The 27,730-nt window shown below is 38.2% G+C and overlaps 1 protein-coding gene across 1 annotated transcript; it reads left to right on the top strand.

Annotated features, from left to right (window-relative positions):
• Positions 1-735: 735 nt before the first annotated feature.
• Positions 736-26,710, top strand: LOC134529467 (uncharacterized). The gene is made up of 6 exons (XM_063363598.1): positions 736-977; positions 17,402-17,497; positions 19,199-19,378; positions 20,936-21,160; positions 23,502-23,952; positions 26,373-26,710. The coding sequence occupies exons 2-6, from the start codon at positions 17,416-17,418 to the stop codon at positions 26,395-26,397; spliced, it is 963 nt and encodes a 320-aa protein (XP_063219668.1). The 5' UTR covers positions 736-977; positions 17,402-17,415; the 3' UTR covers positions 26,398-26,710.
• The last annotated feature ends 1,020 nt before the right edge of the window (positions 26,711-27,730 follow it).

A 27,730-nucleotide genomic window follows, 5' to 3' on the forward strand; every position in this document is an offset into this window, starting at 1 on the left:
TTTCTTGTGACAGTGGTCTTAAGTATTTCAACGTTTAATGAAAATATCGCTGAAATAGTTTTTCAGAAATCTAGATACCAATTCTTTGTTTTTGAGGTGCACGAAAACGTCTAAATCTGTTAGAATAATTTATAATTTGGGTCATAAAATACATTTAGGCAGTATTATAAAATTTTTCTTTACATTACTTCAGTTCCACAGAAAAAGTTACTGTTTATTAGCTTATTAGTCAATGTCCAAATTTCCAAAATTACTTTCCCTAATTAAACCAAGCTATGCGAAAAATGAAACACTACCAAATACTGAAACCTGGAGTTGATTTCCTATTGTAAAACACAGAGTGCTGGAAGGAAATTATAGTTGTAGCTAGTAAGTCCCTTGAGTCTCAGATGGCAGTGACTTACAGATGGATTCGAAACAAAAAGCTGCATTTTCCAGAAGAAAACCGAGAGATTTACATGCAGCAGTTCGTCCCATCCAGCATGACTTAGTTCAATGGACCTAGACTGCGGCTCGCCGTGACGTAAAAAGCCACTCGGTGCTCTGGCCAGCAGGTAACACGGCGCGCAAGCGAGTCATTTGCGTGAGTTACCGGAGAGCGGCGTGGAGCTGGCGAGCTGACGGAGAACTGGAATGGCCAGGCTGGCCTTGCCTCACGGCTCGCTCGCGCGCCTTAGGAACGCGCCTCACGTGCAGCCAGGCGGCCATCGCGTATGTAGGAGGGCGGCCCGCGGCTGGGGTTGTCGAGTTGTTGCCCCACGGCGTTTATCTCCGGGCCGGAGAGACTGTCAAGAGGCACCCTGGGAGGCTGCCAAGCGCGGCTCAGGTGGCCAGCCTTTCCCGCCGGCCGCGGCCCGTATATATACCCCGGCTTGCCCGGACTGCGGAAGAACAGTGTAGTTCCTTCTGGAGTCCTCTCTGCCTCGTCCGAGCAGACCGCCTCGAGCAAAGCAACACTTCGCAGCCCCGAGAGACAAGTAAGTGAGCGACAGGAAACTGCATTTCTCATTTGAGGGCCCCGTCTATCTGCAGATCTTCAGAAGAAACTACGCCATTTGAACACTGCTCCCGCCACTGCACCAGAGTGGGGTCTGCTCTCGAAAAGCATTTAAGAATGCGCTGAGGGCGGATGAGCAGTTCTGTTTTTCGTATTTCGGTTTTAAACTGTATTTTAAGGAGAGTGAAAAAGGTTAAAACTCTTGTTTTCAGAATAATTTTTAGACATGAAACGCCCGGTGAAAATTCTTGAAAGCACTCAAAGGCCTAGCATTAAACCTTTATCTTCATTTCACCGCCATCTAATGTTATGGTTACCGCTCAAATGTCACAGGCGTTCCATAGAGAGATTAACCTTTGTTAAATATTTCGATACACAATGTTGAGTTTGCAACTTCACATTACATTTTCGTGTTTTAAAGTAAGATATTACTGATTTAATTAACAATACATAGTTTGCAATCGAAATCCTTAACTAATATTACTTTATTGCTCAGGAAAAAAACATAAAAAACTGTCTAAATAAATCAGCACTACCCACGTTTCGAAGCAGACGCGTAAATAATTTATGTTAGCATACTCACATGTTAAATCTGTTTTGTTTTTTTAACTTTCGTACGCATACATTTAGTTTGATGGTAAATTTGAAGTGTATATTTGAGGTCATCAAGTGACTTGTTCCTTGCAGTACTGAAAGCACAGCTATGGACGCGCTCTTGCATTGGCACGCAGATGGTTGGTGCCTGAACCTCCGGCACGACTCTAATCGTGTGCGCCGGCATTGGTGCCATGTTGGCTCGGGAACTACGATGATCTTGAAGCCTCCCCCGTCTTGAGGTGCGTGCGTTGAACGTGTAACGTGCGCTCCAGCTTACCCGCACATCTCGGCATAGACCTGACGGGCATTGCTGTCCACAACGGCAGAACATTCAACTTAAACAGAGCCTGCCCTACACTTTCTACAATTGACAGCACATTAGCTTTCTTGACTGAAATAAAACACTTGGCAAGAACTAGATGAGCTAAATTACGTCATATGTAACACGGGTGCACGGCAACCGACCTAAAGTCGCTTATGAATTCACCAGTAGATTGTCACAGATATTGTGGCATAAAAGCGGTATCATAAGGCTTGTTTATTGTTTAATTATCTTGTCATTAGTATTAATTAAATATTTTGCAGTAAATTTATTCCCATAACTCTTTTGCAATTGTTGTTTGGTCAAAGTTTCCAACCAGAAATTTACTACCTTTTATTTTCGAGCTGCAAAAAGGTGAAACGAGTAATAATTATTATGAATCCTTGAGTGAATTTTTTCTACCGCTATTTGATAACATTAAGTAAATGTCTGTTCATAGTACTTCAGACGATTCATAAAAATGCAGAAGAGCTATCGTGATAAATTTACATGAAAAGCTTTCAAATAAGGCTGTTTGACCTACAGGCAGAAAACATACAAACAGCAATCCCCTCCCCCTCACACACACAAATAACTGTATCAAAAGACATTTTTACATATGTCGTTAAACCTATGTTAACTTTACCGAATAAGTATTAACTTTCATTTATTGAGTTGGTTGTCGTAAGCTGTACCCCAGTTTGTCGAGAGAGTGTCTCTTGTGCTATATGATAACACTCTTGATACGTCAGGGGTATGCGAAAGAGCAAGAGCAGGGCGACAACAAGAGATAGGGTACTTTAAGCGTTCTTACGCTCTCTCTGAAGCTCGCCATGGTATAATACTAATGGAGGTTGAGTTTACTGCAAGAACAGGTGTGCGAATCGTCCCAACTGGAACAAGTAGCTCTCTCGTGATTTTATGGCAAATAATGTCATTTTCTGAAATAAATATCTTTAAATTATGGCCAAGTTTCTCGACCCTCTCGAAGGCACTAAAATGCATACTTGCAAAGTCTTTACGCAGATCCCGACAGGTCAACTATAGAGTATACTGATGTCAAGGTGTGTTCCAATTAAATGAAGAACGCACGTGCATACGTTAGATATTTGAAAAGAGTGAATCTGAATTCTACCGACAAACTTCGGATGCAGGTTCATCACGACAAAATAAGTGGAAAACCTCTATTCAACTTATGGTTTAAAGTACTTCCCAAGTCTGGCATACGTCTTAGAATATGGGTCAGAACAACATTTTTATCGTAAATAATAGAGAAAGTATTTAAGGCGTTTAAGTTTTTCAGTCGGCTTCCATCTCATTCTGTATATTATTTAGTTACTATATTAAGTTCTCCCATAATGTCAGGGCGTTAACTTAGAAAGTTTACCTCCCCAGAATCAATCAATATGAATTCGCGTTTGTTTATTGTTTGTGGCCTAACATTTTTGTTCTCTTTAAAGATGTTCACATATAAAATATATCATTCGGCCGTTATTTATACCAAGTATTTATACGCAAACTTTATTATTGCATGTCATGCTTCATAACTCTTATTCTCTTGTTACAAATTTCAAAAAATATTGAAAAATATTTCATACTTTTACAAAAGTTGCCTCGCAGAAATTGCTGCTACTATCATCAGTGCTCATTATTAGAATCATAATACAACTGATTACGTCGAACTCCGTAGCGCACACCGGATCTCGCTGCTATGGGGTCTAGGTTCGAGTCCCGGGCAAGGCGTGGCTGTAGATTTGAATTGTAATGTCTCACAAAATCATCAAATTCAATGAAATGGTAATAAGAAACTGTTAAATCGTCAAACTTTCATCATCAAGTTTACTCTGTGATAAAAATTACCAAATGGTGAAATATAAATAAAGTAAAAAAGAATGTGGTTAGAAGTTGGTCAACAACAGCTCTCGGTGTTAATTTCCGGCAAGGTCAAGAAATTTTTACTAGTGGTAAATTTCCTTCCCGTGTGTTTAGGACTGAGTTTAAAATTTCTGCAAATAAAATTTTTATTATTTTTTTTAATATTTCGGTCTGGTTTCTTTAGAAAAAGTGGAATCGCATGGCGCTAGGCTTGTAAGTGATATGTTTTATAGAACTTTGTTCTACTTATATAAAATAAAGCACAATTTTTTTACGTTTTTAGAGGACAGTGTAGAAAAAGGCATCATTCGCTATGAAATCTAAAACAAATGAAGTTTCATTTACTCTGTTATAATGGAAACGCGCGCTTAAAGCTCCGTTGTCAGAGCGACGATCTCCGCTCTGTAGTCACAGATCACAGAGGCGAAGATTTGCTCGGTGAAAGCCTGAAGTTCGACCTTGCAGTCATCCTTCACGGTACAAGGTCACGTGGGTCTCCCAATAAGTCCTAATGTTCGATGTGCGAATGTAAGATTAAATAATGGTTTAAAAATTTTTTTACACAAACTATTACTAGCACTACATCTCAAGAACTGGTTTCTCTATGAGTGTGTACCGTGTAAATCAGGAATGGCGTTATGTCCAAAAAACAAACAATTTAAATCAAAAATTCCCATTATAAGTTTCACTTAAAGAACGTATTAAAATATTGATTTTAGAAGCAGATAGCGACCTAAATGCTTGTTATCAACATAGTTACGGATTGAAGTGCTGATAAGTGTGCAAAACGAGCTACTTTCGGGCCGGGTTCAAAATGTGTGTATCACTTATGGGTTTTCTTATCACTTGGTCAATGTGAATAGAACATCGTCTCTAAACAGTAATTAGTAAGAACTAGAGTGTTTTAAAACTTTCTTTTCCTAAACAGAAATCAGCTTTTAACTAAGCAGTTTGACTACTGTGACAACAATGTCGTGGCGTTTCAAGTTATGATTGGCCAACAAATTTATTTTTTACATTGAAGATTGACATCAGATAGTAAACATCAATAAACATAACGAGGCAAGCGGTCATGTTAATTAAAAAATGTTTATTTTTATATATTTATTAATAGAAAAGTAGTTAAGTAAGTGGGACTACGCTATTATTGAGGAAGTAAGTAAGTATAAACGTGATAAATTGGATAAATTGACCTCTACTATTACAAATGTTTATAATAAAACACAAATGCTTAGGAAGTGCCGTTTAAATGTTCAAAATACGTATAAAAAAAAAGCACACGCGCGCACGCGTTACTAGGAAAAAACACACGCCTGACTAGATTTTGAATATTGTACTAATTATTGTCACGTGCTGGCGTGGGAATCTTATAGTTCATTGAACACCGATCAGTCACAGAACTACCCCAGGGGTGGCTACGTCTGCATGATTACATGGTAACCGAATGAAGCCATTTTTTTTTATCAGCGCCATGTTGGTTACACAAACAAAAATATTGATTGCAGTGTAGTGTTTGCATCGTGGAAACAGTTTTAAATGACTGTATGTTACGGAAATGACTGTGTTTAAAGACGGAGATTGTAATTCATACTTACTATCCATATTCAGGCGTGCTTACGCATCATTTCCGCAATGTTTTTGGCATTGCAATATGGTTATAGTGAGGTTAAAGAGTGACTACGTCACAGAACTCAATCTCCTGACAGTTCCTAATTCCATGACACACACAAAGTTCACCAAACTCGCTCGTGTAACTTTGCGGTTGGAATAAAAAAAAATCATTTCGCGAGATTTCATACGTTTTTCAAAATTTTAAAATGTTTTTTTTTTTTATGTTTCTGACCAAACCTCAACCTTCCATTTTAGTTACGAATACTTAGACGTAGAGAAACCTACATTCGGGGGGAAAATAAACAAAGAATAACTATTTAGAGAATTTTATTGGTGTAACAGATCAAACTTGCTCTAACAGCACCACATTATGAAAAATAATCCCAAGGCACGGACGCAGATTATTTGGGATTCTGACCCGAGTTAATGAATCGTAAGTGTTCTGTGGTGGTATATTAGAGGTTCTTTTGTACCGGACTTGGGTTCTGCCATTTCGTGTTCGTGTTTTATGGTTTCCCGCATTCTCTCTGGGCACGTACTGAATTCACAGTATTCACTGACGTATGTTATGCCTCAGTTTCTAATGACTTCGCTGGCTGAATAGTTCTCTCTCTCTCTCTCTCCCTCTCTCTCTCTCTCTCTCTCTCTCTCTCTCTCTATACTGAAGATGAGTTTTCAATTTGTAGCATTTTATCATATTTGTCAATTAATAAGAATAAAACGATTTTACTCTTAGGTACTATTTACAAGTCGTGTTTTAGAAATACGTATGTGGTGAAAAATATACACACAAAAAAACTCTTTGGAGAAAAAAACTGTGAGACATTGTATTTTGGAAAGTTTTTTGATATTCTCTTCACAGCAATATGTTGTTGCACAACCTATTGGTAACATGTATTACTTAAACAGATAAAATATGTATATTCATTTTTTTTTCATTTCCAACAATTTCAGCTTGATGACAACTTTTAAGGAAGAGTTGAGCACGGAGTAAAAAAACAGCAAACATTTGTTTCTGTTATAGTCGTTTAACTAAGTGTTGTTTTACTGAAAAAAACCGTTAAATCTTCTGCTCGGAGAAATTTCTCAGCCCCAAAAAACAGCACGCCTGTAGAAAAAGAATTAATTTCTCTTTGCCAACAGTTATAGCAAGCAAATTCATCTCGTCTTAAGTCAAATAATTTTATTCTTCAACTTTTTAAAGTGTGTCACAACATTTAATACTAATAACTACAAACACATTTCGACACCATTTTGTTTGCAAACTTCTTTGTATTATTTCTAAATATTGCTGAACAGGCACTGTAAAATATTTCTGCAATAATTTATGTTAACTGTTAAACTAATTGGAAAAAATTTTCAAATTGTACCTTTACGGCAAGATTTTCTAGGGCAAGAGAGTAAATTCAGAGTCTAGCCTAAGGAAATTTTGCATTCAGATTTTTATTTCTGCTGTTTTCATCGGTGAATGAATTCTTAGCGGACAGCAATTATCATTTTTAAAGACGAGCATCTTGTCAAACAATTAAGTTGGTTTCTTAAGTGACAGTATAAGTGTAAATTATTATGCTGGCAGGATAATAAAATTTCAGTCGCAGAAGTCAATTGGATTTATGCCTGTCCTTCAAGCTTAGCCATATTTAAATTTGTAAAAGGTTAAGATTTGTTCTCGGCGTTTTATCCTTAAAATATAACGAATATAAGAATTTAGAATTCTTAGCAGATTTTTGGACTGATATTCTTTCAGACTCAAGTGTATTAGTTCACAATACTATTGAGTGCGGATAAACGAACAGTAGTACGTCTTGATTAAACTTTCAGCTAGCAACTGTTAATAATTTTACACATATTATTGAATTCTTTTGACAAATTACGTTAAAAATTTATCTTTTAGAACTCAAAGCAATTTTTTATCAAATTAATGTAATAAATGTTTTGTCACAATTAGCCACGTATGTGCCGCTACGCGCTAGAAATTCTTTGTATTCACGAACTAAGGAATACGGACAAATAAACAGTAAGTGAGAATATGAACCGTGGTTTCTTAAAAAGACATTAGCAAACACTGAGTTTTTTTGTGTTTTTTTGTACTACATTTGTAGGACTATTGTATGGTTTTTAAATGACTCGAATCCAATCATAAATATTTGAAAGGTAGATAAATTATATAGTGGTTTTTTAAAGTTCATCAGTCCAGAGCCCATAAACTTTTTTTTCCTGTTACCAACAATGAACTCTGTGTGACTTGCGGTCTTTTAACAGATCGCAGTTTAAGCCTGAGTTCTTCCTTCACTTGCGGAAAGAAATGGCGGGTGCACAACGGCGATATAATATCGCGCACAGCACTTTCCGTGACGAAAACGATGTTTGCTGCCACATAAGCGCGGTCGCACGGAGACATTACCACGAGTTGTGTGCGGCGTGGAACGGCAGATGGCCGCGGCGCGTGACGGCAGGAATACGGCATGAGGCGGAGGTGGGCGAGCAGTGTTGCCAACTTGTCGACAAGATGGTGCGGCTTGAAGCGGCCACGACCATACATTTGTACATTTGCTTCTAACTACCAGATTTAATACCATATAGTTTAAGAAGATAAATATACTTACACATTTAATAGCCACAAACAAGTTACAACATGGTTAACTGTTCGATATACTTGTGAAAAACTAATATTGCAAAAAACAAATTTAAAAAGAACAGCAGCTCAAGCTGTAAACAAGTGACACTCGATGCAATCGTAACATAAAAACATACAAAAATTAAATACATGGTAACACTCAAATTCTTGGTAAATATGTATTGTACGGATTAGCGCCAAAAAAAATCGTACAAATATGAAATAACTTTCATTATATGCTCTTTTACGTCCTCTTTTCAAAACCGCCTGCGGAGATTAAAAATTCCAATTACTTTTGGAGATATCGCCGTTCTTATTTTGCAATACAAGCCCTATGTAATCATTCAACAGACGCCATTTTATATTTTGCCGTGTGTGCGTGAATGCCTAAATAACAGAAATTTTCCATTAGGTAAGGTTAGTTACATGATAAATACTTCAAAATAAACGGAAATTAAAAATAATATCAATTAATTTTACTTGTATAGTTTTAAGTATTTATAATGTAACTGACCTGACCTAACAAAACGGGACAAAGGTGGATTAGGTCAGGTCAGCTACAGTATAAATACTTTGAAACTGAACGGACATTAAAAATAATAAAAATTAATTTTAATGGTTGTTTAGTTTTAAAGTATTTATAATGTAGCTGACCTGACCTAACAAACCGGGAAAAAGGATGAACAGTAGGAACTCACGTAATTTTCTTTTTACGTGATGTAGTCGTTCAAATACGTCGCGAAAAAAAAAACATAATAATACTTGTAAACAAGCAACAATGGTGAACGCGGGAAGCCTACGATTCACTCATCTTTCTGGACATACCCGAATACTCACGTTGGCAAGCCTTCTTTCAACAGACGAGAGGCAAACGCCCGATCGTGCATCTTCGGTTTTTTTTTTTTTTGTTTATTGTAAATATGCAACTCATGAAAACTAATGGTCAATTAGGTTATGTTAGCTACATTATAAATACTTCAAAACATTGTGGATGGTTGATTTGGTTAGGATAGCTACATTAAAAATACTGTGAAATCATGTAAACGGTTTCCTAGCGCTGGATAGCTACATATTAAAATGTTATTTGCTAAGCAACCATAAAATGATTTTACAGTTTTTTTAATGTAGCTATACTTACCTAATATAACCAACCATATACAATGTTTTAAAGTATTTTTAATTACTTCTTGCTAATTTTAAGAAAAGAAGGCTTGCCAACGTGAGTATTCGGGTATGTCCAGAAGGATGTGTGAATCGTAGGCTTCCCGCTTAACGCCATATCAGTGCACAACATGAAAATTAAAAAATTCCATATCTCCTAAAGTATTTGGAATTTCTGATCTCCGCCGGGTTTAATGAAAAGAGGAAGTTAAAGAGCACAGAATAAAGGTATTTTCGGATTTTTAATTTTTTTGTTTTTAAAAATCGCCAAAAAATGAATATTAAAAAATTCGATATCTCCAAAAGTAATTGGAAATTTTTATCTCCGCAGGCGGTTCTGAAAAGAGGACGTAAGATAGCATATAATGAAAGTTATTTCATATTTGTACGATTTTTTTTGGCGCTAATCCGTACAATACATATTTACAAAATTCTTTTAAAATGTTTGCGAAACTAAAATAGTTATTTAGTACAGTTATTTGAACGCGGGTCATAAATTTACAATACATTATAAATCGCAAATAATGGCCTGTTATATTTGACAATATCTGTATAGCCACATTGACATTACTAACCAAATTAACTCACTTAAATGTATGTATTTAATGTTAAAACCGAAACTTTAAAATATTCAAGTGAGACAGTTTATATAATTTGATTTTCGTAGGATCATACAATTAGCAATCGATTCGAGGACATGACCGTATTTCTGCACTGAGAACGAAATTACAGCGTAGGCTGTGTGCGATCAGCAACACTGTGTGCGGGCGGTGCGGTGTTGCCAGATTATCCGGGCTGAATTTCCGTTTCAGTAGCGAGACATTTATATATTTCATAACCTATTTCTTTAAGTATGGTAGTCACCCAGTACGGAAACAAACGCGTCCTAAATTGGTCGGTCAAATAGGGCAATGGTTGATCTTACAGACGGCCGCCGATTACACGGAAAAACCGCTAGCGAATGCATGCCTCATTGCAGTCTAAAGAGCAATGGCTTTTTTTTTCGCGAAAAATTCATGCCCCTAGTAATAAAGGTAAAAAATGTAAGCGAGTATTTCAGTACTCGCCAGTGATGTGTAACATCTAATCTTGGTAACGAGCAAATTCATGTGTTCTCATATTGCAAATACACTTATAATACGAAACTTGGACACGAAATTTAACGTAGAATTCTTTAAAATAATGCCGAGCGTGATAAATATTCGCAAATTGTGTTTTCAACTTCATTTATGAACAAGATTACACGCAGTTCCCGCACCCGCCGCTAGAATTCGCTGCTGGAGCAGCTATGTCGACTATCGAATCATTCCATTTCTGGACCGAAACTTTAAACTTCATAATGAAACGGCTCCGATAAAAGCGAAAAAGGCTTGAACAAATACTAAACCCCGGATTTGAACCTGATTCTCGACTAGGAATTTTATTAACATACTCCCATCTTGTCAAACTTTGTGAACATTGGTTCGTGCCATCCGTCATGGATAGAAGCACCGTCTGTTACACATTTCCGTTCTTTTACTTCTGCCGCATTCACGAAATCACTCCCACCAAATGCCGCATGCCGACCGAGAGCTAAGATGTTACACATCAAAAACTTGACGCGTGACACGGAGCCTTGTACAAAGCGCGGGAGTATTGGTACATGTGGCAGCACTGGGGCGGTGTTGGTATTCCAGACGGCCGGGCGTCCAACCAGCCAGCGAGACGGCCCGCGCCGGAAGAAGGGGTTGCGGGAGGGGAGGGGGAGGGGCATTGCGCATGCGCGCGCCGCGCCGCCGCCAGTCACGAAGACTCGTGAAGGACACTCGCGGCGGGCACTCACCACATTTCAAATGAACGGCGCGGGGCGGTGGCAGCCGTCGCTCAGTAGCGAGCACGGTCATATAGATAGGTCTGGCAACTTGCCTTCATTCTCCGTCCACTTGGTGACGCTCGTGGTGGCGTGCTAACTAACGGCGCTAGTAGTAGTTCAGAGCATTATTAACGTCGTGCTTAATGGGAGTTTCTTTTTAGAAAAGTGGGCATATTTATGAAGTTATACTTCTTAGGCGCGTTATGAGAAAATGATGAGAGTGAATTTTTACGATTTGCGCGTTTCATGCAACGAAATATTCACAGGATGAAAAAAGGCTACATAAAAATAACAATTATATATGTGCTTTTAAATCTTACACATTAGCGATTGATATTAAATACTGGTCAATATATTTTAAAAATGAATAATTTTTTGTGAATATTAGTGACATAAATTGTGTTTATAAACTTTTTCAAGTTTATTTTTAAAAGTATTTGAATAAGCGAGGTTATGATCCAGTATCTTTAATTTGTTTTCATTATAAATTATAACATTATTATTTAATAAATAATTAAAATATTTTATTGGAACAATCATTCATCATATATATTGATTTTCATTATTAAGTTTAATTTATTTAAAGTATTTTACTAAATGAATTATTTTTACGCAATGTGTTTGAACACTGAATATTCCTTTAATTTTTAAATTTGATTGAATTTATACTTTACATACTGTATTACTCCAGTCCATTTAATGGTAAATTAAAGTTAGTTTTTCATTTTGCCAAGTACGTGTAACTTCTAACGCGCGTAAATAGGCCCTAAGTACACGCACCCATTTTTAAAACTCTGTTTCGTTTTAAACTTAGGTTGCAGTTTAGGATTTTTAATTGATTTTTGAGTTTTGTAGGGGTTAAATGCATAGCAGTAACTTGTAACTTTGCCGGAATTGTCAGTTAAAAGTTGGAGTATTGAGAATGCGGAACCCAAACCAACTGGTATATCCCATAGGAAAACATGTTTTAAAATTAAGCCCGTATTTAAATCAAGAATACTCGTTTGCTACACATTTTAACTTTCAAGCAAGTGTAATTATTTCAAATCAGATTTTACAGATGAAGTTATTATTTTGAAAGTAATTAAGTAGAAGTCAGTTTTGTTTAGTCATAACCTATAAATAGGACAGCAAAAATTCGCGGTTTTAGTGACCTCTAGGATATACTACACTATCATCTGTGTACGTGGGAAAATGCCATTAGCTTATTCGCTACTGGCCTGTGAGACTTGAAATCTGGGTTGCTTGAGATTTGATACTTTTTCGGTGAGGGTTTTTCATTAGCTCAGAGTCCTTCTGATAAACTGTGGGCCAATCACAGAAGCATTAAAAAGGTCAGAATGTTTGTATTCTAGCCCATCGTGAAATGAATCCGGGAAATTTTCCGGTCTCTACCTATAAAGATCAACGAATAATCCTCTTAATTTTAGCGTTTGTATTCAAGAGCTTCTTTTACTTCTTATACAAGTTTTAGGCATTATAATTATTGCAATGTTTTATCTTCCTTATTTTAATGAATATAATTTTTATATTGCCATTTCCAAGTTGCACTTTGTGCACAGAATGTGATTTTCGAATTAAAATTCATTTTGAGAAAATACCTGATTATGTTAAATTTTAACTTTTTTTTTACTAACAACTTAAATCCGGGTCCTTTGGCAAGTAGAAAAACGAAAAAAATTGACGTAATTTTTATTACAACCAGGCACAGTACAAGAGCGAGGCATTCGCTCGCACCACTTCAGCTTACTGACAAATGCTGAGAAATTTTAAAGCATTGGTACGGATTAGGCACTTACCAAGCATCCAAATGAATGAAAAAAATTCTAACCTAGAAAAAAATTTAAAAAATTGAGAAAGATTTAGGAATGAGATTGTATACGAAATGCTCATTTAATGACGGGTGAACTACTACTAGCGCCAGTTAGCAGGCCGCCGCGAGCTTCACAAAGTCGCCGAGACACGCCGAGGCAAAGACTAGGAAGTGGCTAGACCTGTCTATATGACCGTGGTAGCGAGATCACAACCAGACAGCTGAAACTCGTTAAGCTGGCCTCCTGGCTTGGCCGCCAGATGGCGCGCAGAACTACATGAGTTAACGCGCCATGCACAAACCGCTGAGCATTTATTAAAAGTGTATGATTCTGAATAGCATTTAAGAGCCATTGCATGTTACTATACAAGTTTAATTACATGGTTTCGTCTATAACATGTACTTTTTGAACTGTAATAAAAGGCTAAAATGGTGTTTTTATGGACATTTTTAGGTATGAAAAATTCAAAACACACTGTATTGTAAATGGTACAGCGAATTTCATAGAGCCTTTATCTTTAATATTCCATTAAAAAGTGATATGTTCACATCTACAAGTCCCACAGAGACGCGTTACCGACCGAAGACTGCTCGCCAGTTCTGTGCCTAGCGCGTAGAGGCGAAGAGACGTGTGATGCGCGAGCTGGTGTGGCCTTTAGCGCCCCCGCGCTTTAAGAGCTCGTCCGTCTGAGGCGGCCACCTTAATGCAGCATTTTATACAGGAAAGCTCGCAGAATGTCATTTCATGAAAAATAGGAGGCGGAGGTATAAAAATTTGGCCGCTGTTTGTATTCAAATATTTCCTTTTGTTGGTGGGAATGTTAGATTATGTTTTTAGATAAACCCCCTCCCTCCTCCCAATTCTCTTTTCCAACTTTTGTTCACCCCTGAGCATAAATGCTTACCTGAAAGGGCAGCATTTTGGCAATTTTTTTACACCGTGGTTGATAGCAAACGCCAGGAAATAGTGAGTGATACTACTAGAAATATATTGTTAATTTTTACAATACATGGCTGTGTTTATTTTAGCATTCTAAATGCTTGACACATAGGGCACGTTGTCTATTCTGGGGTAGAATGAATCAGCGAAATAGTCGTGGCTCTATTTCTTAATACTTATAGACAAGGGCATGTATTTTCTGGAAATAATCTGATCGCACATTAGGCTGCAATAAGTTATGCCCACGCTAGCGATTTTTTCCCTGCAAGAGAATCCATTGCCCTATTTGGCCTGGCAATTCAGGATGCGCTTGCTTCTGCTCTGCCGATGTCCGAGCCTAAATGGAACCTAGGAACGAGGCGAGCACGTGACCTCCATCTGTGAAACACACGTGTGCGCGAATCACAATCATATGGCGCGACTGTGCAACTGCCGTAACGAACAAGTGTTCTGCCGTGGACATTTACTGAAGCGCAGTGTCGGCGCGAGAAGTGATTTCAGAGGTCGCTAAACCGTGTGTGGGTAACAGCTGACAGAGAAGATGCTTGTAAAGTATATCATTATCCAGCTTCATACTGAGGCAATAACACATTGTTATCGGAAAAAAAATCAACTTAATTACGCAAAACAAAATTGAAATCACCTTCTTTCAAATTGAATGTTATACATATTTACTAATAGTGTAACGCGCATAAACCAATAATATACAGCAGGTATATACAGCCGCAAACAGCACACGACGTTTCAAATCAGGCACAGTCAAGAGTGGGACCTACAGGCTTGGGCCCCATCTACAATTTTATAAACCAATATTTACTAGATATTGCTTTTGTAAATATTTGTAGGATGTATGGTTAAAGGGTACACTTATTATGCTTTTGCTACACGTAAGTAGCACTTATTGGCTTTAGTTAGGCTGCTGCAACTATGCAGTCAACTGTTTGTTTTGAAACTTAGAGTAGTCAACTGTCCAGTTACAATCACACCGTGTTACTTTACCACTCAGAGTTGGGTTACATTTATGTCACGTACTTGTGTAAAATTTGACAGTTCTTAAGGATAGACAATTGGTATCCATTTCGCAGAGATGTTTATTTATGAACACTGACAATCGCATAAAGTTGTTTACAAAAACGTTTACAGAACACCAGTGGCAGACGAATACGTAGTCCATTGGTCATGTGAGGCAGTCTATATATAGAGTAAGTCTGAATTCGACAGACGAATTTTGGTTGCTGTTTCATTAAAACAAAATAAGTTGAAAACGTCACCCGTTACAAAATATGTGGAAAATAAAGGAGTTACTCCTAATTATTTCAATGGAATAATGTTTATACAGCCCCAAAATTTGCAGTGGTTGCAGAAAATCTTTCAATTAAACATAATCCAGATGCTCAGGGGTCCATCTTATACACTTTCTGTAATATTGACAGTAAAATTATTGTTCAGCCTTAACTTCAAAGACTTTACCAGACTTAGGAATCACTTTAGACCATAAGTCCTAAATATGTTTTAAAATTATTTTGTCATGTTGGACCTGCAGACGAAGTTTTCCGGTGGAATTCAGACACAGTGTGTATTTAGTTGCTATGCTCATGCCTTCACGGAAGTTTTGTAAGCTCTGCAAGTGACGGGCAGTAGAACATCCTTCTCTGACGCCACTGCAGAAACCACTCAGCACTACTAGGTTGGCTACGGAGACACAGGGAAGCATTTCATGTCATGTTTGCTTCCAATTGGACTTTCTCTCAGACTTTGCGGAGGAAAACTTTCGCTATTAACAAAATTATGCCCATGTTCACGAAACATAAAAAAAAGCGCAAAATTTACTCTATACTTAGCCTGATGAATTTATTTTTTAGTACAGGACAAAACTTAGTATTCAGAATCTTTAATAGTTTAACACTAATTAGGAAGTTGCGAACTGTTTTATAAAATTAATAAAGGTGAGTAGTAGATATTTCTCATTATATTAAATTAAATCGAGAATGAGTTATTTTACTAATATTTGCAGGGCCTTCCTTGAAACATAGTTAAGTTTAGCTCCATGTTTATAAGACCTAATATTCTCTTTATTGAATAATTGTAATTTTCCTAAAATATTACAGACACGAGTCTAAACCTTTGGTGATAAATGAAGCAAATTGTTTCTAACAACAATTATTTACAGCCTTTTCAGACTAACGTTTGGTGGGTATGTTAATATTCCACTCTAAAACCAAGAAGAAACACGTACCAGAGAGACATGAATACCGGGCATTAGCCTTGTTGGACATAAGCCAGGACAGCAGGACGTTTTAGAAGCTTTTGTTCAGAGAGCTTGCCTTGAACACAACTTCCCGGTTTCGATGGCCTTGGTAGACAAAGTGTATGTTTGTAAGGAACCTAGAGAAGGACGTCGTATTTCACCTTTTCACGTTACGTACCTATGATTGTTTTGCTTGACACTCATACTTCTTTGCTAAGGGGCTACAATTTTCGAGGGTTACGAAAGTTCCGATTGCATGAGGGGAATAGTTAGGTACGTGGTGGGGGAACCGGGAGAAGAGGGGGATAGTTAGGTTAGTGGTGGGTAAACCGGTAGTAGAGACGGCAGAGGAGAGGGCAGAAATGACGCGGTATAATTGCATACTTGCATACTTGCACACTTGCATACTTGCACACTTGCATACTTGTACACTTGCATACTTGCACACTTATACAATTATTTACTTGTACAATTATTTACTTGCACACTAGCACACTTACATATTTGCACACTTGCATACTTGCACACTTGCATACTTGCACACTTGCATACTTACGCAATAGCATAATTTAGCGCTATCATACTTGCAAATATTTTTTTTATCCGCGATCTCAGCCAGAGAGAATTGCGTTTCCTATACTCTTGCCTATACTTAATAATATGATAGGAAAAAAGTTTCACTTTTGTCACGCGTGGACTCCACGCAAACATTTTTTTTTTCGACAAAAGTTTATTTCTCTGCACAATAATTTGAATGTACATGATTTCGTTATAGTAATCTTACGTCTCAAAATGTTAGTGTTGAAACCACATTTTTTTGTACTCCCAAAATAATCTGGTAGTCAGTAACGGCTTCAATTTGGAGACCATGCTGTGGTTTTAAGAAGGTCATTTTACGGTTTACGTAGCGTTACGAGGCGTTGTAGTGCACGCCGGACACCCCTGGTTCGATTCGCGGTTACGGCTATCTTGACTACTATATTATAATATTTCCTGGAAGAAATTCAGGAAAATGCCAGAGTAGTTCCTCACTATAGGCCAAGTTCAATTTCTTTCACAATAATCAGTGTTCCGTCTTTGATAATCTCGCTGTCGATCAGATGTAAAACACAATAAAAAATTTTCAACACAGACATTCTTGCGCAAATTGAACTACTATATATTACGATTATGTTACGTTTAGAGAAATTCATAAGGTCAGTGAAGTAAACAGGTTTCGTGATGCAAAGAACTATGCATGTAATATTCTTGACGAACCAGTGTTATCTTTAAACTAGAATGCATGGAGAGGCTACTGTTTCAGATTGAGACAAGCTTGAACTTAAAGTGGAGTATGTTTGTTGCCTTTTATGTTGCTGTTAAAATAATATATATATATATTTTTTTTAGATAGGCCTGCAAACATGATTCTTCAAGCGAGGAGCATACTCCTGCTGGTCTGTGTTGGATCATCACTGTCTGCTGTGCTGCCTGTTCAAGACCCACGTACGTATTCACTCTGTGAAAAACAATAACACAACAATAATATTTTCGCACATTTAGTGGTTTTAAAATCAAACTTGAAAGTGTCCACCACGATAATCATATCATAAAGAAGTTAATGGTTCGTCTCACGCGCCATGTTGATTTTTTATTTTTTGTTGTTACTTATATTTAATGGCTGTTTCTTAAGTATTAACTCGATACCTCCGTTGCATTTGTTGCTCAGCGACGAATATTTTCAACAGGTATTCACTTAGTCTAATATCGTGGGTGTGAAAAGGCTCACAAGTCTTCGTAACTATCATCACTTGCCTCATGTTTAAAAGTATATCCATGGTCTTTATATCACTATGATTTTCACACTAATTTGTGTAATTGTTTCTATCACTTCCATTGTTTATCTCAGGTAGGCCTATGTCAGACAAAAGGGTTCTCGTTTAAAAATTACCATTTTATTAATAAGTTCAGTCGTAAAATCACTTTTGATCTTTTGATTGGAATATTTGATAAGAAATGTTCAAGTAAACTTAAAAGTTTCTGATAGACAAATTTTTATTTAAATTTTTAACAGCAATGAAACTGCAGAAAATTTAGTATGAACTTTTAGCATGAGAGTTTACAAAAGCAGCTTATTTAAAGTTCAGTATTGCATAGGCCTTGTTATAAATAAATTTTGAAAAACTTTGGACTCACGTGAGCCTCAGATAGCAGATTTAACAAATAGCTATGTGTGACACTTAACACCACCTAAAATTACCAATTAGGCCTATAGTTTTGTGGCTTTGATTTTTGGAAATGTTTGATACCAAATAATCTTCTGATTTTGGTGTTTCTTTTTAGTTAGTTTTTGTAATCTTCATTTCAGACATGCATAGTTTCATTAAAATAGGACGAAATTAAATAATAATCATGGGGTGAGGTTGCACAGCTGTAAGAATACCTATATAAATTTGCACTCAGGACAAATTCTCGGATGGATCCATGGTTAAAATTCATTTCCCCGTTTTTGATTAGTTAGTTTATTCCTATCTCTAATAATCGTGCTGACAACATAGCGTTTAACCCAAAAATAATATAATGGAATTAAAGCCAGGTTTATAAACTACGCAAGGGACGTAACGTCGAAACAACGAAACACGCAACCAACGCAATAAAATCACGGTCGTTTATAAAGCATGAAAGTCTCAAGACATCACCAACCTTACAAATTGAAATTTTAAAACAGTAGAAAGCAGATTTTCCCTGGGATTTTTTTTTTGATAAATCTTTTTTATCATGAAAACATATGCGATTTCAATAATTTGATTAAAAAGTGTTTTTTTTCTTTACTGTGCAAAAGTTTAAGAAGTTGAAACGTGATATATGTAATAAAAACTACATCGTGGGCTTATATGGACATTATGTCTGAGTCTTTAAAGTTTTTCGGAGCACTCCACTTTTAATGTGGAAGGGGCGGAAATGCGAGCCGAAACGCAACAAGTTGGATGTTTACCGAAGTTTGAGTTGCATTTTTTTTTTGCATCTTGCGTGGTATATAAACCTGGCCTTTGAGTTATTTTGTTCAAAATAATATAAATTATTCTACACCATAGCTTTCTTAATCTGTAACTGGCTTAATAGATATTTAAATTGTGAGATGTGTGTAACAATAAAACTACATTTACACAACAACGAAGTGAAGCGACTAGCATTGTTTATGTTTAGAAATGCTGTACTTGGCTGGCGTGTATCCGTCAGCAAGCCTGCGGCTGAGAAGAGCCGCCAGTCCCACGCGGGCTATCATGTACACCGGCTACTTCAGCGCCCCTAGGGGCTACCACTACAACCCCAACTTCCAGCCGCGAACCTACGAGCCGCAGGGAGCGATGACAGCTTTCGCCGCAGGTATTGCTGGCGCGCGGACTTGCCTGAGTTGCAGCACAGCTCACACCATACTGTGCTCAGTGATGCACGGGCGTTATTGTTTACGTGAATCTTATTTCAGTTTAAATTGCTAGAAAACCATTTTATTTTGAGCTTCTAAAAAAAGTAAACTTTATCACCAGAAATGATATTTAGTTTGAAAGGTTAGTTACGTTAAATCGGGATATCAAGCAATAATGCAATTTATATGGGGATGACGTGAGAAACCATAGTTTGGTTTCAGGAGCGTATGCAGAATTTTATTTAAAAAGGAAAGGGGTGGTTTACCTAAAAACAAATCTGTCCGCTGTTTTTTTTTTAAATTCTTTCCTTTGTTGGTGGGAATATAATTTTATAATTATTTTTTTATATCAAGGTGGGTATACGCTTTTGGATGATTTTGCATAAACACTTGATCTCTAGACGGTGACAATGTATTTTAGCAAAGCGAAGATCAAGTCAAATCTGCAACAACAATCCACGGAAAACGCTGCATACTGCATTGCTCAAGAAGGTGCGAAGTTCAAAATGTCGCGTTGTCCACTCAGAATGTTGTTTCCTCGGTGGCCGTGAACCTTCTCGCGTCACCATCGTGTTGTGACGGTCGCAAGTTCGATCCCAACCAGCGGACACGACTCAGGTGAACGAGCACAGAGTCGGTAGTCCAGTGGTAGCTATCTCGGAGGTCCCGTTATGTCTCTGTGCAAAACAGTGTCACGTAGAAATTGATATTTACCATTTCTCAGAAGGAGCTGTGCAATCTGTTCCTTGCAAAGAATAATGATTCTTGCGTAGACTGATTCTTGTCTTCGCGTATGGAGCCAGCAATGCAATGGAGTGGAAATCTGTTCTAATGTTTAAATCACTCTGGTTAGCAAAACAAACCTTAGGCTATTTTAATAAAAACTAATGCTAGACGTTAAATAGCTTGAAAGAAACTCTCTGGGAAGAATATTAAAATTGCCGTCATGAAGTGAGTATTGTCATACGAAGATGTTAACAACACATAAGAAAGGAATTAGCATCTAACTTATTATTACAAAAAAAATGTGTAATTAAAATGAAAAAATGGATAGAGGTTGTTCTCATTTTAAGTACAATAATTAATTACCATGGTAACATTGTACACACTTGCTCTATGACTTCTCATCTCCATTCCACCACTACTATCAAATTATTTACGATATAATTATCAAAATTAGCTAATGTAAAAAAAATGCACATGCCTTTTGTTTACAAATGATACGTAGCTACTTCATCAGACACGTGTTTTTGTTTCAATTATCAGTTGTTATATATTATTAGTTGTAATATATTTTAATGTTCTAGTCACGATATATTATACATTTACACACTAAAATTCAGACGTACAAAATGCGACAAGATTTCATAACCTCAACAATGGCCTACTGTGTTCACCTTGAGACACGTTTTTGACGGTCCTACTGCGGTTCATTGCTGGGGCCATGAACATTTTACTGAGCAGCTTGCCAGCTTGCCGAAGTCTTCACATTAGTTTATGATTCCGTGCCGTGACAGGTAACACAGTTGCCACGCGACACTACTACGGCAACGAGTACCAACCTACCAACGTGCAGCCGAACTGCGGCACGTGCCTGCCGAACAGCCAGGACGTCCCGCAAGCGCAGCCGGACTCGACTGGCGTGACGTTGCCGCCGCTGGACGTGGCAACACCGCCGCAGCCGCAGCCCCAGCTGCCAGTCACCATCTTAAGCGACGCAGCGGCGACGGAGCTGCCGGCTGGTGAGCGACTCGGCCATGGCGTGTGCACTACTATCCCCTACCAATTTAGTCATCCTAATTATTGGCACTAATCATATTTACAGTTTTTAGTCTGTCAGGCTGAGTTTATAAACTTCACAAAAAACGAAAGAAAACTATATCCGTTTATTAATGTGGGTTTACGATTGAAAATTATGAATTTAGAATTGAGAATTATTCGTGTAGGTACTTAACATATGACTCTATGTATACTAGTGGAATGGTTTATGATTGACTTGTAGGAATTTTGACGGGTCGTGTGGGAATCATATGTTGACTTAAGACTACAGAAATGGTTATATTTTATTTTTTCTTAATAATTAAGGGAAACACCAATCAGCAAAATCTAATTTGTTGTTGGCGCGAAATAATGTTGCGTTCGGAAAGCAGGTCATGACATAGTACGAAATGAGTATGAAGTACGTAATTATTAGCATCATGTTCAAAAATAATTAGTAAAGTTACTTAGAAGAACATTCCGCGAAACATTAAAAAAAAGCAATAATTTAAGAATTTATTTTGTTTTAAAATTTCGGAAATTGATTATTCTGCTGCTTCTGGTTCGTTCTTGATTATACAATTGTTAACTCATTTTATGGTGGCTTGTAATAGATAATATTAGCATTACATGAAATAGTATTTACATTACTTAGGCCCATTAAATATCTTCGATTCTGATTTGTGTACAGATTCTAGGTTACGGACTTAAATGTAATTTTTAGGTTCAATCATAGCCATGTGTCTGGTGTTTCAAGCAGATACGTAACCAATTTCACCATGGTTATTATAAATGTTACCAAATACAATGTTAAGTTGAACAAATTATCAATCGGTAACCGGCAACGAGTCAAAACCAAATGCAGACGATACCTACAAATAAAAATTTCAACTTTAATAACATGGTTGCATTCTCACCCATTTTTATTGACTGGAATTAACGACCAATAATTTAATCATAAACTAAATATTACTTAACCATGTGCTCGTCGGCGTAAAGGTTAAGTTTATAATTCTTAAGTGTTTTTTTTAATCGTAAAAACACCTTAAAATAAGCTAGTAGCAAGACATCGTCAACCTTCAACTTAAAACTGTAAAACTGTTTAAAAGATTATCATCGGGCTTCTTTTAGTAATCAAAGTTTTTTCATGATTCTTAAAAATATATTTTAAAAGCTTGACACGTGTTGAAAATAAAATCGTAGCATTCTCTACTCTAATTTCTGCATCTTTAAAAGTTTTCGGAATACTTCATTTCAAATATAGGCAGAAACGCAAACCGAAACGCAAGAAGTTGAAAGTTGGCCATGGTTGCCTTGCGTTTTTTGCATCCTGCATTATACATAAATTGGAAGTCGTTATTTAACTTAATGCGTCTTGAACTTTTTATATTCTTGTGTTTCTGGCGCAGTTTATAAATCCGGCCTTATTAACGAACAGGTTACAGTATGCAACCGCAGGAATAAAACAACTGATTATTTCACGTGATTGATTTCAAATTTAATATTTACACTAGGCCGACAGTGCCGACTACTGTACGTGTATAAAGCTAGATCCTGTGGTTTGTAGAGCCAAATAATAATAATACTAATAATAATAAACCTGTTAAATAAACGGATACACATTAAGATGTTCCCGACTTGCTTATTTTCTCTTTGAAACATTCTGAGCGGTAACATTACATCTTAAATACATAATTAGGTTACAAACTTAGTGTTACCATTTTAATTTGTTTATTCTTTTCATATGACACCAGAGTTATATTTTCGTCTCTTAAGTAAAAGTAAATACATATTTTTGTGGCATTACGAAATGAGGTTTTATAAATAAAAAATTGAATTTTTTTAATATTTTAATTTTTAAAATTATTTCAACTCATTTTCCAATAAAATTCACCAATTTTACTTTCAGGCGATACAAAATGAACGCAAATAAAATTGTGCTATATTTTACACTATAATAGACAGTCGATTAAGATCCTAGCAAATATTCAACTCATTGTCATTTGTGTATCCTTTTAAAATAAATGTTTTCGGAAATAAAAAAAAAATTAGCAAATACTAGGAAACAAAGTGAAAATAATCGTTTAGTAGTCAAACATTTTCATTCGATATTTTACCCCAAATCATGCGAGATTTATCCAGTAATATTTTCTAGATAAGTTGAAGTATTATTGTATGCGGATGTTACCTCCTTGTATCGTAGTTAACAAAGTAATTGTTTTTTTAGTTGGCTGGCCTGGTTTATGTGAAAAATTGGGAATAACAGTTGAGTGCCGGACAAGATGTATCAGACCCGAGATGAACGGCTGTGGTGTTGGGTCCCAGACACCCCGGAGGAGACACCGGAGTCGGCGCCGCTGCCCCCGGCTGAAGCCCCTGCACCCGACGCGCCGCAGCTCCCCGAGGCTCCGCAGGCGCCCGAGAAGGGCGACGATGACGTCAGCAAGAGCGCGCAGGAACCGGAGAAGCCCGGCCGCGCCAAGGCACCCAAGTACCCCACGAAGCGACCCGACGATGAGGAGGAGTACGACGAGGAGGACGAGCAGCCCTTCCACCCGAGCAAGGGGCGCAACCCGGGCAAGCACTACAACTCGTACTTCCCCATCTACTTCGGCCTGCCGGGCTACGGCGGCCGCGGCCAGGGCGAGGGCGGCCCGCTCAACCCGGGCGTGGCGACCGCAATCGCCAACAGCTACAGCAACGGCCGGGGCGCCGTCGCGACCAGCCACGCCACGGCCTACGGCGGGCCCAACTTCGGCAACGGCGCCAAGAAGGGGTACGTATAAAACTGACTGGGGGGGGGGGGGGAGGTTCCTCATGACACCACTGTGACCCTGAGAACAGCTACAGCAACGGCCGGGGCGCTGTCGCGACCAGTCACGCCACGGCCTACGGCGGGCCCAACTTCGGCAAAGGCGCCAAGAAGGGGTACGTATAACACAGACTGGGAGGGGGAGGTTCCTCATGACACCACTGTGACCCTGGGAACAGCTACAGCAACGGCCGGGGTGCTGTCACGACCAGTCACGCCACGGCCTACGGCGGGCCCAACTTCGGAAACGGCGCCAAGAAGGGGTACGTATGACACAGACTGGGGGGAGGGGGGGGAGGTTCCTCATGACACCACTGTGACCCTGGGAACAGCTACAGCAACGGCCGGGGCGCCGTCGCGACCAGTCACGCCACGGCCTACGGCGGGCCCAACTTCGGCAACGGCGCCAAGAAGGGGTACGTATAACACAGACTGGGGGGGGAGGTTCCTCATGACACCACTGTGACCCTGGGAACAGCTACAGCAACGGCCGGGGCGCCGTCGCGACCAGTCACGCCACGGCCTACGGCGGGCCCAACTTCGGCAAAGGCGCCAAGAAGGGGTACGTATAACACAGACTGGGGGGGGAGGTTCCTCATGACACCACTGTGACCCTGAGAACAGCTACAGCAACGGCCGGGGCGCTGTCGCGACCAGTCACGCCACGGCCTACGGCGGGCCCAACTTCGGCAAAGGCGCCAAGAAGGGGTACGTATAACACAGACTGGGGGGGGGAGGTTCCTCATGACACCACTGTGACCCTGGGAACAGCTACAGCAACGGCCGGGGTGCTGTCACGACCAGTCACGCCACGGCCTACGGCGGGCCCAACTTCGGAAACGGCGCCAAGAAGGGGTACGTATGACACAGACTGGGGGGGAGGGGGAGGTTCCTCATGACACCACTGTGACCCTGGGAACAGCTACAGCAACGGCCGGGGCGCCGTCGCGACCAGTCACGCCACGGCCTACGGCGGGCCCAACTTTGGCAACGGCGCCAAGAAGGGGTACGTATAACACAGACTGGGGGGGGAGGTTCCTCATGACACCACTGTGACCCTGGGAACAGCTACAGCAACGGCCGGGGTGCTGTCGCGACCAGTCACGCCACGGCCTACGGCGGGCCCAACTTCGGCAACGGCGCCAAGAAGGGGTACGTATAACACAGACTGGGGGGGGGGGGGAGGTTCCTCATGACACCACTGTGACCCTGGGAACAGCTACAGCAACGGCCGGGGTGCTGTCGCGACCAGTCACGCCACAGCCTACGGCGGGCCCAACTTCGGCAACGGCGCCAAGAAGGGGTACGTATAACACAGACTGGGAGGAGAGGAGGTTCCTCATGACACCACTGTGACCCTGGGAACAGCTACAGCAACGGCCGGGGCGCCGTCGCGACCAGTCACGCCACGGCCTACGGCGGGTCCAACTTCGGCAAAGGCGCCAAGAACGGGTATATATAGGTAATAATGGAATCACAATAGCGCAACGGCGGTGACGCGGATTTTTCAACCAATCTGTACGACACATTTGTGATGTCAGCCAGACAAAAATGTCGTATGCGACAGTTTTCCCAATTAGAATTATTTTCTAATTCTATCGCGTCGCTGACACTGCGCTACTAAATTCAATTTCTGTATTTTGTTTTTGAAAGATTGTTAAACTGTGACATTGGTATTTGTATTATTATTTTTAAAGGTTTTCTTTACTGAATTTGGCTGTGTAATCTCTGGGATTTCTTTACGCCGAGTGATTTTTTTTATTGAATCTTAAATTTATAATAAATTAATGACTTTCTCAAGCAAATATAAATATATATAAATATATAAATACAGATATAAAAAACTTGCAAGCATCCAAGGCGTTCGAAGTTTTCATGCGTGTGTATCAACATGAAACATTTTTTTGTAAAATCGTATTTTTGGTTGTCGCTCAGATTAAAACCACTATATATATATATATATATATATATATATATATATATACATATATATATATATATATACATATATATATATATATGTTTATATAATCGTATTAATGCGATATTTTGCTGTCGCATTTTCATCTTCGCATTGCGTCGTCACTTTATTGTGATTCCAGCATAAACACATTACTTGGGGGAAGAATTCTATGTCACTGCTATGCACATGGCAACAAGCAACCATGCTCGCGCAATTCCTACATCTAAATGTCCATAGTGCAATAATATAATATAGAGACATTTAAACATTACGTGTTAATATAACCCTAATGGAAGAACCGATATCTTATTTTCACGATAATTCATTTAAATATCACTAACTTTTCTTAGATAATGTTATAAGGTTATGTATAACTGTGTAGCATATAGAAAATCAATAATGAAAGTAAACTTTATTTCAGATCGAAGGGACGTACTCCGCAGTAATTTCACCTGTAGAAAAGTCAACCTGAAAACAATGCAAGAAATATTGCAACCAAGAAACTTTGTTTCTTAATAATATTTTTTATTGTGATTTGAGTTGAATGGACTTAAACATATATATTATATTGATGGACTGTGTTTGCTCAAGACAGAAGATACTGCAGTGAACTCAAGTCACTTTTCAACAACATTGACCTATGTATATTGGCTAATTACACAAATAAAAATGCCATGTGTATGTAGAAACCTTTTTTTAAAAATCTATGTATGAAAAAAATAATCACAGCAATTCCATTAAATAAAACTTTTGTAAGTATTTTTTGTTTGAAGTGATTTATGATTAAAAATAGTTGTCTTTTTAGGCTCTGATTTTTAACATGTCAATATAATAAATAAATAAATAAAATAAATGCTTAAAATTTTGTCAAAATACAGGCTCTTATGTTACTTGGTGAAACAGTATCTTATATTTCAATATCTGCATAAAGAAACCATATTATATAAGGTAAAAATGACGAGACAATAGGAAACTTAGTTAAATTGTTCACAAAATACAGGATAAGTAAAAAGATTTTTTATGAGAAAAAAGGGGGGATAAAAATGAAAATATGTGTATGAAGCAAAACAGTGATATTTATTTTGTCACTGTGAATCTTTCACATTTATAAAATACACACACGCACTTGTGAAAGTGAATAAAAAAATTTATGGCAAGTTACTAACTCATCTAGGAATGTTTTGAGGAGAATTCACTTGTAGAGGCCTAGCTGATTTATGAGCACCAACATGGTCTCATGTGGTTATGGAGTTCACTTTAATTATGTAGTTCCTTTTTCGTAAGGCGTAATCAAGAGTGTAAAATAACACCCTTAATAAATAATTTATGGTGCGGTAATTCATTTATGTATGTATTTTTCTACATTTTAAAAATAAATCCCAACAATATATAGAAAACTAATTACACTATAATAAAAATATACCCTCATGTACCTATTGGAAAATGGCAATGGAATCATTATTTCTTAATACCAGATTTCAAGACTACAGCTTTCAGTAGCGCATGTGTTGCATATTTGGTTCAACTCCATTGTAACATAGGGCTGAGGAAGAAGATTATCCCTATTTATTCAGGTGGTTATGCGAATTAGGCTATGCATTTTGACTGTATGTTCAGTGTTTTTAACACAATACTTTTATTTTCTTGTTCATAAAACAAAATTTAAGTTTTCTATATCCAGTGACGTTCAGCCTTGATATGTGAAACTTACATCCTCAAAAAAAAATTCTGGATTACATCACCAGATGTAGAATTTGATGGCCAAGTAGCGAATGCCTA

Source organism: Bacillus rossius, chromosome 2, assembly GCF_032445375.1.
Source record: "Bacillus rossius redtenbacheri isolate Brsri chromosome 2, Brsri_v3, whole genome shotgun sequence".
Classification (NCBI taxonomy): Eukaryota; Metazoa; Arthropoda; class Insecta; order Phasmatodea; family Bacillidae; genus Bacillus; species Bacillus rossius.

Coding starts and splice junctions, on each gene's coding strand:
- LOC134529467 (XM_063363598.1), top strand. CDS start 17,416: ATGATTCTTCAAGCGAGGAGCATACTCCTGCTGGTCTGTGTTGGATCA. Junction 17,498..19,198: donor GCTGCCTGTTCAAGACCCAC/GTACGTATTCAC, acceptor GTTTATGTTTAG/AAATGCTGTACTTGGCTGGC. Junction 23,953..26,372: donor GGCAACGGCGCCAAGAAGGG/GTACGTATAAAA, acceptor ACTTTATTTCAG/ATCGAAGGGACGTACTCCGC.